This window comes from Gossypium hirsutum, chromosome D09 (genome assembly GCF_007990345.1).
Source record: "Gossypium hirsutum isolate 1008001.06 chromosome D09, Gossypium_hirsutum_v2.1, whole genome shotgun sequence".
In the NCBI taxonomy this organism is placed as follows: Eukaryota; Viridiplantae; Streptophyta; class Magnoliopsida; order Malvales; family Malvaceae; genus Gossypium; species Gossypium hirsutum.
Genome location: NC_053445.1, coordinates 16,649,814 through 16,661,801, shown reverse-complemented (window position 1 = coordinate 16,661,801; position 11,988 = coordinate 16,649,814). Strand labels below are relative to the sequence as shown.

At 33.1% G+C, this 11,988-nt stretch overlaps 1 protein-coding gene across 2 annotated transcripts; it reads left to right on the top strand.

Moving 5' to 3' along the window:
- Nucleotides 1-7,364: 7,364 nt before the first annotated feature.
- Nucleotides 7,365-11,608, top strand: LOC107943223 (homeobox-leucine zipper protein ANTHOCYANINLESS 2). 2 transcript variants are annotated; one of them, XM_016876965.2, is made up of 8 exons: nt 7,365-7,520; nt 8,141-8,355; nt 8,455-8,572; nt 8,654-9,328; nt 9,504-9,605; nt 9,687-9,896; nt 10,232-10,409; nt 10,492-11,608. In XM_016876965.2, the coding sequence occupies exons 2-8, from the start codon at nt 8,147-8,149 to the stop codon at nt 11,232-11,234; spliced, it is 2,235 nt and encodes a 744-aa protein (XP_016732454.1). In that variant the 5' UTR covers nt 7,365-7,520; nt 8,141-8,146; the 3' UTR covers nt 11,235-11,608. The 2 variants fall into 2 exon arrangements, with proteins under 2 accessions (XP_016732454.1, XP_016732453.1); XM_016876964.2 differs by lacking the exon at nt 7,365-7,520 and adding an exon at nt 7,609-8,025.
- The last annotated feature ends 380 nt before the right edge of the window (nt 11,609-11,988 follow it).

The following is an 11,988-nucleotide window of genomic DNA, read 5'->3' as shown; positions in this document are numbered from 1 at the left end:
GCAGCTTGTATCTTCTCCATCTTGATCGCATAATTCGGTAATGTTTCAAAATTTACCTTTAGCCACGAAAATTTTAAACCCATAAATTTATTGGTACCATCACCGGGAGAACATCCAAGTAAAGAATAGCAGAGAGTCGTAAGATCTACTATGTTGCTTAAACCGATTACCGTATCACCGTCCATGGGGAGCTCTAATTGCATTGCAACATCTTCTAGTGTGATGGTGCATTCTCCACACGGTAAATAAAAGGTGTGCGTCTCTGGGCGCCGCTGCTCAACTAATGTCGATATTAAGTTGCCCCCCAGCTCAAACACACAGATTAATGCGACTAATCCAAATCCTGCAACATCTAAGTAGGGCATAATTTGTGCATCTAGTCGGTAGCTTAGACCATTGCCATGCAACTTCAACATGCAGTACAGACCCTAGTCATATTACAAGATTGGTTAAGATCTCACAATTAAATAAAAATAATTAAGTGCAACTATGCCAAAAAATACGTACAACATTAGAACATTCTCTTACCAGTAAATAGATCGTCCTAACTATGTGATCTTCTACAGTAATTAAAGAACTCATATCGATATCTGCAAAAATAATTAAAATTTTATTTAATATTCGACTTAACACAATATATAGTACTATTACAAATTCTAAACAAACACAAATACTTTTACCTTAAAAATAATATCAACTAATAGAAATGTGAAATATAATACACTTTTACGAATATCTAAACTAACACAATTTTAACAGTACTAACATGTAAACAATATATAGTACACTTTTACAACTAATAAAATGTGAAATATAGTACACTTTTACAACTAATACAAAACTAACCGTAATTGATACGAGTCTCAAGGCACAATTTCAGACCCATGAATGTGATGGGTTCACACTACCTCAAAGCCCAATTTCGAGATCCAAATCCAAACAGATAAAGTCAAAACTCAACTTAGTGGTTCAAGACTTTATCATGAAAAAATTTTGAAAAGAAGAGTTGAAGTTAAAAGACGATGAATTCTGGAGTAATGATGAATTAGAAGAGACTAATTATGTTCGTGGGCCTAAACTCTCATTCTATAATGACAAGCCCATGTGGAAAATCTAACAAGCTTAGGCATTTCACTTCAAGAACCCCAATTGAACTCACAAGCCTAGACGTTTCATATTGAGTTTGAGTTTTAGGCTTAATTTTATTATATATGAGCCCAATATTTTATTTATTAGCTTTTATTATTTGTTATTATTTTATTCCAAATTTTGATAATTATTAAGTATTTTAAGTTATTTAGGAGTTTTATGTTAACAAGAAAGTTTAGTTTAAAACTACTTCTTGTTTAGATTAAATTAGTGTTCTAGTATACTTAGGAGTTTTATTTAGATTTATTTAGCTAGCCTATATATAGGCATTTGCATTGTACACAATACATGGAATTTATTATTATTCTATTTCTCTTTTGAGTTAATAAATTCTCTCTGGGTTTTTCTTTTCAAGAACTTCTCTTGAATTTCTTTTAGAAGAGTTTTAACAATATTTTTTAGATTGTGGGGACCATCTTTAAACTTTTTCTTGCCAAGGTTTCTATCTTGGAGGGGAAATTAGAGCTGCTTGAAGGGGGTTGTGGATTCTTCATGTTTCCAAGGCTTCTTAGGACTTCTACTCACAACGTTCTATCTTTCCATTTATCTTCTTTATTCGCTTCCTTAATCTTTGATTTATTATTTTATTTTAGTTATTTATTTTAATTGTTTTATCTTACTTGGACTCAATTTCGTTTCAGGTTGTGTCAAAATCCAAGTTTCTTTCTGAACGTCTAGAGCCCTAAGTCAAATCTGCGACTTTGACAAACTTTCCGGTCCAGTTTCGCGTTCATCCTTCTCATCCTTTATCATTTGGTATCAGATTTGGGTGTTTTAGGTGTTCTTTTTATTTTTATAAACTGATTTCTAGAAATAGCCTCAAAATAAATTTGTTTTACCCCGATAGTTTTTAGAAAAAAAAATATTTTTCAGTGGATAAACGATTTGAAATATTACATACTATTTCTTGGCACTATTTTAGAGTATAAAAAAATATTTCCCACAAAAAAATGATTTAAAAAGTACAAAAAAATAAAATACGAAAAAAATAAAAAATATTCTGTGGGTTGAATTTTGTGCCGACTTTCCAGATCAGATCTACATTATTTGAAGAGGCTCCAGTTTAAATTTCGCGATTTTTGAAAATCGAAAACACCTTAAACAAAGTTTATCAAGTTACTTTGCAATTTTTCAAGTTTTCGAGTTTCAGCAATTTTCATTGACTCTTAGCTTTAAGTTTTTATTTGTTTTTACTTTTTATTTGTTCTTTTACGCATTCTAATACTTTCTTGTTTCTTATGTTAGTAGGTTAAAGCACGTTGCATATTCCTTCCTCTGTGCAATAGAATTCTTTGATGTCTAGCTGATTTTGAACTCATAATGCTCTTAGGTTTGCTTTTAGTTTGATTCTAATACATTCTAATTGATTGATATCGACACTTTTTAAAAGTCTCACAAGATTAATTCTTACCTCATTGAGAATTTGATTTTTATTTCTGAATGCATAACAATGATGTTTGCTTAAATTTTCTTTTCTTGAGTGTTGTGTTATTTTCAGGCTTTTATAATGATTCGTAATACTATGATTGGGAAGTAGATAAGAGTTCAAGAGGTTCGAAATGCCCAAGATCAGCAATGTGACAATATTCTAGACATGATCAACAAAAATTTAGAACGTCTAAATACAAAAATTGAGCGTCGAAATCGTAATTGGGGAGAAAAGATTGATCAGCCTCATCTTCGTGCAAATAATGCTTGACGTGTCTCTCGTGCAAATGATGAGACTTTGGTTAATAATGACCGTAGGCAACATTTTTTAGCTAAACCAAAGTTCAACATTCCCCCATTTCGAGGGAAGTATGACCTCGAAGCATATTGTGAGTGAGAATTAAAAATTGACCTTATGTTTCGTTACTATAGGTGCCAAGAAGAGGGAAAAGTCCAATTGATGACCCTTGGATTTTCAGATTATACGTTGATAGAGGGTTGTGCGCGGACCAATATCGAGTTGTCAAGTCACGGGAAACTCCTACGAAAATGCTAGACGCTTGGATCTGAAATGAAATAGAAAATTAAACTTAGAATAAATTAGATCTAAAACGAAAATACCCAAAACAATAAAGGATCAGCCAAGAATCAAAAACACTTATGAATAACTATTCTTGGAAGCCAAAAACACGAAATTGAATTCAAGAGAGACTCCAAACAGCCGAATCTGAAAAGAATAACACCAAAAATAGCAAATTAAATTCAAAGTCCAGCAAAACAAATTGAATCAGAGTTGGGATGATAGGACGACAAGATCAATTAAAAAGGATGACTAAAGAATGTTTCTTGCTGCCAAGAAGGGTGCCGATCAGATTCTTGAAGAGTATAATGGCTGGAAACACAACAAAGAGATCAAAACAAGTTAATCAATAGATCGGCACAAACAGAAAAATTAAAGAGGAATAAACAACAAGAAAATAAAGAAAAGTCCTTAAAAGAATTGAAATCGAGAAAGATTTCACAACTCCCTTCAAACGGCTCTAATCTCCCCTCCAATGTAGGACAATGGCAAGAAGAAGGCTGAAGATGGCTCACACAATCAAAAAGATTATTAAAACTACTTCCAAAGAAAACTCAAGAGAAAATTCTTGGAGAAACTCAAAGAGAATTTTCACTCAACAAAAATCTGATTTCAATGTGTAATTCAATGTAATTGTCTATAAGGTGGCCGGCCAAGCCTTATTATAGGTCTTTTAACTATTTTCCTAACCCTATTAGGAAAACTAAAAAAAAAACTAATTATTAACTTCAAGGGAAAATTCGGCCAAGGCTTTTAATGGGCTTCTTGGGCTGAATTTTTACATTGGATTTTAATCATAAAGTCTAAAAATTAAACTAAGTATTTTAAAAAAATAAAATTTTACAAATTGGGTCACTTTGACAATTTGGTCTGATTTTCAACTAAGTCTAATTTAAATTTCTTGATTGGGCTTGGAACATCTTATTGGGCCGTTTCTTCAAGCATTTGGGCTTGTAATCTGTTCTCTCCCGAAATTGGTTCGTTGATACTCGTAACTGAAATCCAATGCGCCTTAGCTGCAAGATTCAGTTTCTTGGGCCGAGATTTCCAAGATTTGAAATCTTGATTTTCTTGATTCTTGAAATCGCTCAAAACAGCAAGATTGGACCAAGATTCGGTTTCTTGATTTTCTTGAAAACAAGAAAGTGAATCTTGATTTTCTTTTTCCTTCGTGTACGCATCTAAGGCCTTGCTAATAAATTCTTGAATGGTTCCATTTAGTTTCGAACGCATTTGCCTGCCCTTTGACCTCGTTATTGGGCCTTGTGGTAATTTGAGCCCATCACGTTCTTGAGCTTGAATTGGGCCTTTGTGACTCGTATCATTCGTTGAGTTGGTGGATTCAACTTGGAATTGATCGTCAAAGAAACCGCAAAAGGGTAATTGAAACATGGGACGAGTTGAAGCAAGTGATGCGAAAATGTTACGGTCCTTCTCATTACTATAGAGAGGTCTCAACAAGACTTTAGCGCCTTGTTCAAGGTAATCAATCTATTGATGAGTACTTTAAGGAGATAGATATGCTTATGCAAAGAGAAAATATACAAAAGGATGAAGAAACTACCATGGTGCGATTTGTAGATGGCTTGAACGTTTCGATAGCCAATGCTCTTAATCTTCACACCTATATTGATCTTGAGGAGATGGTACACAAGGCAATTGAGATTGAGCAATAATTTTAGCAACATCAATCTCATCCATTTGGAGCATCACACTATTATCAAGGTACAAGTTCTAATTCTACTTTTAAGAATTTGAAATCTCCTTATGCTGCTAATAAGTTGTTGCCAAAACATGTTGAGACTAAACCTTTTGAGTGGAAAAGTGGGCTCCTACAAAGCATTCTTCTACATCTTTCAAGTAGCCCATTTCTACTAATTTTTCACCAAAACAACAAATAGCTCGTGACATTGAATGTTTTACGTGTAAAGGGCATGGACACTATAGTCGTGATTGTGCCAACACAAAATTTTTGTTGATCAAAGAAGATGGCAAACTTTGTGAACCGAAAAAAGATGATAATGAGAATTTCTTCCTCAAATCTATGGAGTTAGATGAGATAGAAACGTCATGTTCTCTTATTGAAATAGATTGTATTGAATTGAATATTCATAATACTTATTCTAATAAATAATTTTATCTCACATCATTTTTGTAAATAATTATTTTTGTATTACTTAAATAAAATATCCACCTAATAATATCAATCACCAACTAAACAAAAAATAAATAAATTATCTTAACCCGAATGTTTACAACAGAAATTTTTTATTTTACACAAATAAATATTAAAACATAAATATTTTTATTAAAAATAAAATATAAACATAATCTATTAAAATAAAATTAAAAACATAAAAGAATAACTAAAAAAAACTTCAATCACACACACTTACCTCTATGTTCACAAGCTAACCTCCAAAGCACAAAAGGTAAAAACAAAATATAAACATAATAAACATAATTAATATATAAATTACAGACATAAAAAAATAAAAAAAGAATTCAAACATACAAACTTCAAACATTTTCACAATTTCTCTTCAAAACTCAAACAAAAAAAATATAAAAATATTATACAACCTTAAATCCTAAATTCAAACATTAAAAATAAAATATAAACATATAATATATATAAATTATTAAAAAAAATTATATTATGGGAGGAGGAGAGAGGACTAATATTTAAATATTGATTTGTGAGAAATTAAAAAATAATAATAAAGTATGTTGAGGTGTCGTGATCAATTGATCATATCAGCAACAGTAATGTCAAACGTGGTGTTGCTACTTTGACAAATGACACTGCACTTGACACTTTTATTGTTAATGTGACCAATCGATCACGGTAATCCCAATGCATTTTATTATTATTTTTTAAATTTTAAATTGATGTCGCTTTTTTATTAAGCGACACTAATAAATTGTATAAAACTATTTATTTGTAGTCTATTTGTTGAAAATACACATATTTTTATAAATTTTTTATTTCTCCATATAAAATGCCGACACTAGTTTAAAAATCGTTTATTTAATCGTAATGACTGTAGTTTTTGAATTGATCATATCAGCAATAGTAATGTCAAACGTGGTGTTGCTATTTTGACAAATGACATTGCACTTGACACTTTTATTGTTAATGTGACCAATCGATCACGGTAATCCCAATGCATTTTATTATTATTATTTTTTAATTTTAAATCGATGTTGCTTTTTTATTAAGTGACACTAATAAATTGTATAAAATTATTTATTTATAGTCTATTTGTTGAAAATACACATTATTTTATAAATTTTTTATTTCTCCATATAAAATGCCAACACTAGTTTAAAAATCGTTTATTTAATCATAATGACTGTAGTTTTTGAAGTGGTTAATGACATCGTGTATTACTACATGTAATCTACGCAAAAATATATAAATGAAGTGAAATATTGCTGCTGCCTTCTTTAGATAGGGTTTAAGGCAGTTTTTATTTTACTTATTTTTTATTAAAACGAGACTCTTTGGATATTAAAAAACATTAACCTGTTTGAGTATAACCATTTTTCTGTCTTCTTTGTAAGTCAGCTCTCCTTACTTGATTGACGCCACAGCTTCCGACTGCCACAATCATTAATATTTTTGCCTTTTCAGTGGGTTATTTTAATCTAAACAATACTAGAAGGTTAATAATTTTACTACAGAGAAACTTACCAATTATTATTTTTCTTGAATTTAGTAAAAATAATGTGTCCAATTTAAATATATTTTTTAAGTTATTATTTTTAAGGCAGTCATTAAAGTAATATGTAATAAAAATAAAAGGTGGTGCGCGCTTAAGATAAAAATTTACCTTAAATATATTATTTTTATTGACTGATGTATTAATTATACTTTTCTTTTACAGATCATCTTAATTAATGCACCTTCCAAAAATAACATCTAATTAAAGTATATTTTAATTAAAATAAATGTAATATATTAATTATAAAATATTTTTTTGGTATTTTGTTATTCAATTCATATAATTGTGATTATTCCTCCAGCAATTTTATTTTTAAATTTTAAATTATATTTTTATCATCATTACAATATATCTCATTATTATGTATTATAAAACATTTATAAAATAATAAATAATGATTACAAATATAAAAAATATATATCTTCGGCATAATTACCTAATATTTAATCAATCCTGGCACACTTCAACTAAGCAAACGCTTTATTATATAGTTTCTGTCCTTTTACTTTCTCCAGATCCAAGCAGTCAATAAAGAGAGAGAAAGATAGAATGAACTGATAAGCTGTATCTGTTCCCATCTGTTCAAAGAAAAAAAACTGACCTTTACCTCCTTGATTACTGTAAAAATTTACAAGGTATTAGCTTCCTTTTCTTTTATATTCGTATCGGGTTTTGGTTTTTCTTATTGTGCATTTATATCTTACAGCCTGTTTTCTTAATTGCACTGGAAGATAGAGAGAAAGACATGTCAATTGGGTTTTCTTTTTAACGCTTTGATACTGTGAATGTGAAAGAGAAGAAAGCTTTTTCCTTGGGTTTTGTGTTTTGATTATGGTTTTTCCATGACATCTTTTTGACTTCTCTTTTAGTTTTTTTTATAATAAAATATATCGTTGATGTCCTTTTCAAGCAATTGGTCAAACATGCAGTTACAAAGATTAGGGTTTTTCATATTTATCAGTCTTTCCATGGCGTTTTCAGGGATTTTTCCAGTCTGGGTTTAGGCAAAAGGATTTGGTTTTTCTTTTTTCTTTATCCCCTAAAAGGTGTGACCTTTTTTTCCCTTTAATAAACCCTGAGAATAGTGTGTTGAGTGAGTCTTGCATGGGCGTTGACAATAGAACAGCCTTTCTTCATTCTGTAATGCCTCGTCTCCCTTTAATTAATTTTGTTTTGATGTGTGGGTTGTCTGTCTGTTTGTTATTGTTTTAAAGATGGGTCATTTAACGGGGGTACTTACTTATTGTTGGTGCAGAAAAGAATGGCTAGTCATGGTGAGCTGAGGCTGATTGGAGAAAACTATGATCCTGGTTTTATTGGGATGATGAAGGAAGATGATGGTTATGGGAGTAGTGATGATTTTGAAGGTGCGTTAGGTAATGATCAAGATACTGCTGATAATGGAAGACCACCTAAGAAGAAGAAGAAATTCCATAGGCACAATCCACATCAAATACATGAGCTTGAATCGTACGCTTGCTTATCTTTTCCTTCTTTCAAGGATTATTTATTTATATTTTTGTACTTTGTTCATCAAATTTTGATGGGTTTATTGCATTTAATCTTTAGTTTCTTCAAAGAGTGTCCTCACCCTGATGAAAAACAAAGAAGGGAACTTAGTAGGAGGCTAGCCCTAGAGAGCAAGCAAATAAAATTTTGGTTTCAAAACAGGAGAACCCAAATGAAGGTATAATGATAATCTGTTTAACTGTGTTTAAAACTCGGGCTGGTATTGTTAATGATGACATTTTTTTATGGTTTAAATCAGACTCAATTGGAGCGCCATGAAAATGTATTTCTTAAACAAGAAAACGACAAGCTTCGAGCCGAGAATGATTTGTTGAGGCAGGCCATAGCTAGTGCCATATGCAACAATTGTGGGGTTCCCGCAGTGCCTGATGAAATCTCTTATGAACCTAGCCAGCTTATGATCGAAAATTCTCGATTAAAAGACGAACTGAACCGGGCACGTGCTTTAACAAACAAGTTCTTGGGCAGGCATTTGTCCTCCTCCTCCGCCAACCCTAGTCCTTCTCCTTCTCAGGGCTTAAATTCCAATGTGGAGGTTGTAGTAAGAAGAACTGGTTTTTGTGGATTGAACAATGGAAGCATTTCTTTGCCTATGGGATTTGAGTTTGGTCATGGGGCTACGATGCCATTAATGAACCCTTCTTTTGCGTATGAAATGCCATATGACAAGTCAGCCTTGGTGGATGTTGCATTAGCAGCTATGGATGAATTAATTAAGATGGCACAGATGGGTAATCCCCTTTGGATCAAAGGCTTTGGTGATGGGATGGAAACCTTAAATCTAGAGGAGTATAAGAGGACTTTCTCCTCTTTCATTGGCATGAAACCAAGTGGATTCACAACTGAGGCTACTAGGGAAACTGCCATGGTTCCCCTTCGCGGCTTGGCCCTCGTTGATACACTAATGGATGCGGTACGCCACCCATTTACTTCTCATCCCACACTTTTACATTATTTGATTATATTAATCTCACTTAGTGATAGAGATGGTGCTTTTGGTTGCTGCAAATGGTGGATTACTGTTTTTGTTCATTTAGTCTTAATGAAAATGATTATTATGACAACTTTGTCTGCTACTTTGTGAATAGAATCGTTGGGCAGAAATGTTTCCCTGCATGATTTCAAGAGCAGTAACCATTGATGTGCTATCAAGTGGTAAAGGTGTAACCAGAGACAATGCATTGCAATTGGTATTTTTTTCTCCTTCTATGCCTTCATCTTTTTTACACTTTTCAGCTTAGCTTTGGTCTTATGAAATATTGTACTTGCAGATGGAAGCTGAATTTCAGGTTCTTTCACCTTTGGTTCCTATTCGTCAAATTCAATTCATCCGGTTCTGCAAGCAGCATTCCGACAGTGTGTGGGCCATCGTTGATGTTTCTATTAATCTGAGCAATGCTGCAAATGCACTGATGTTTGCAAATTGCAGGAGGCTTCCTTCTGGATGTGTTATCCAAGATATGGACAACAAGTACTCCAAGGTAATTGCTAGTATACATGAAGGTGAAAAAAACAGCAAGTTCGATTGCCATCACTCTTCACTTGTGCTTTGCTAATCAGATATGGTAGAAACTTCACCTATGAGTATGAAATTTTAATCAAGAAGTTGCTTGATTGTTTATTCACTTCATCAGGGTACCCTCTTTCTAAGCTTCATCTAGTCATATCATGACAGATATTAGCTCATCATTAAACAATTTTACAATTTGAGATGAAGGGAAGAGATTCTAAAGCCTCTAGATGAGATGAACTAATGAAGTTTGGTTTGGTTTGTTATTTGTTGTGGAGAAGAATGCTTACAACTTGTTAAATGCAGGTTACATGGGTTGAACACTCGGAATATGATGAGAGCACAGTCCACCATCTCTTTCGCCCCTTACTCAGTTCTGGTTTTGGCTTTGGTGCACAAAGGTGGATTGCCACTCTCCGAAGACAGTACAGCAGCTTGGCACAACTAATGTCCCCTGACATCCACGGTGAAGACATTAATACAGGTTTTCCCTTGTTCATATGATATATATATCATTCTTTAACTCTTACAGATATAAAAGAATCCTCTTCTGATGCATGCTGCAGTGGGGAAGAAAAGCATGTTAAAGCTTGCACAGCGCATGGCATACAACTTCAGTGCTGGAATTGGTGCTTCAAGTGTGAATAAATGGGACAAACTTAATGTTGGTAATGTGGGTGAAGATGTAAGGGTGATGACTCGGAAGAATGTAAATGATCCTGGTGAGCCTCTAGGGATTGTTTTGAGTGCTGCTACTTCTGTTTGGATGCCGATAACACAGCAAACGCTGTTTGGTTTCTTGAGGAACGAACGGATGCGTAATCAATGGGACATTTTGTCTAGTGGTAGACCAATGCAGGCGATGTTCAGTGTCGCCAAGGGTCCAGGACAAGGCAACTGTGTTTCTATCCTTCGTGGTGCTGCAGTTAACGGCAGTGACACCAACATGCTAATTTTACAAGAAACATGGAGCGATGCTTGTGGTGCATTGATAGTGTATGCACCTGTTGACGCCTCATCAATCAGAGTGGTGATGAATGGTGGTGATTCATCGCATGTGGCACTGTTACCATCAGGATTTGCAATTCTTCCTGGCGTCCAAACTGATGGACCTTCAATGCAACCTGACATCGATGAGAATACTAGTGATGGATGCATACTTACAGTGGGGTTTCAGATTTTGGTGAACAGCGTTCCGACTGCCAAGCTAACAGTGGAATCTGTTGAAACTGTTAACCATCTCCTAACCTGCACAGTTGAGAAAATCAAAGCTGCCCTTTCGGTAACACAGCTGGGATCTGTTGAGTAAAAGTCGCAGCTAAAAGTTTATTAAATTAGTACAGAATGGAAAGAAAATGGAGGGGTTTCAAGTCAAGAACGAACCGCTTGTGGAGAAGCAATGCTTCATATTCATGCTTGGTTTTGGGCGTTCGGGGATTATTATTCTGGTTCGGGCATTGACTTGGTGGACCTGTGAGATTCTCAGCTCTTCATTTCTCAGTTGGCGAACTTTTTTTTGTTTGTTTGTTTAATTTAGTCAGTCATGTTTAAAAGACAAAATATAGATACAGCAAGCCTCGTCTTTTTACTTGTTCTTAAACATAAAGTTACCATTAAAGTTTGTATTATTTACATGCTTACCACAAGTGAATTAGTTAACCGTAATAAATTTCTAAAACAAGTTCATTTATTATCTCATGGGATGTCAATTAAAATAGGCTTAAACCATTATAGTTGGTACTAAATTTTTATTTATTTTATTATAAGTGATATTTAAATTATGATAAAATGCTTGGTACAAATAAAGTTACAGATTGACAAGTGTTTTATAAAAAATATATATTTGTCAATTTCTTTAAAAAAATACTCATTGTACCAAATACTTTGTTAAATTGTCTAAATATGTCATATTTTTTGTTAATTGGACAAATAGGAAGTTTTAGAGAGAGCATGAAAGCGTGTCCAATTGAGCGCGTGCACTGGTGGCAAGAAAATGTTAGTGGTTTTGTCTTTGAGTGCTTGGTCAATTTCTCTCCTACTCGCATTCGTTTTTTTTCATATCT

Excerpts from the sequence above, each read along its gene's own strand:
- LOC107943223 (XM_016876964.2), top strand. The coding sequence starts at position 7,990 with ATGGGCGTTGACAATAGAACAGCCTTTCTTCATTCT. Across the intron at positions 8,356-8,454 it reads CAAATACATGAGCTTGAATC|TTTCTTCAAAGAGTGTCCTC; the intron begins GTACGCTTGCTT and ends TTTAATCTTTAG. Across the intron at positions 9,897-10,231 it reads TGGACAACAAGTACTCCAAG|GTTACATGGGTTGAACACTC; the intron begins GTAATTGCTAGT and ends TGTTAAATGCAG.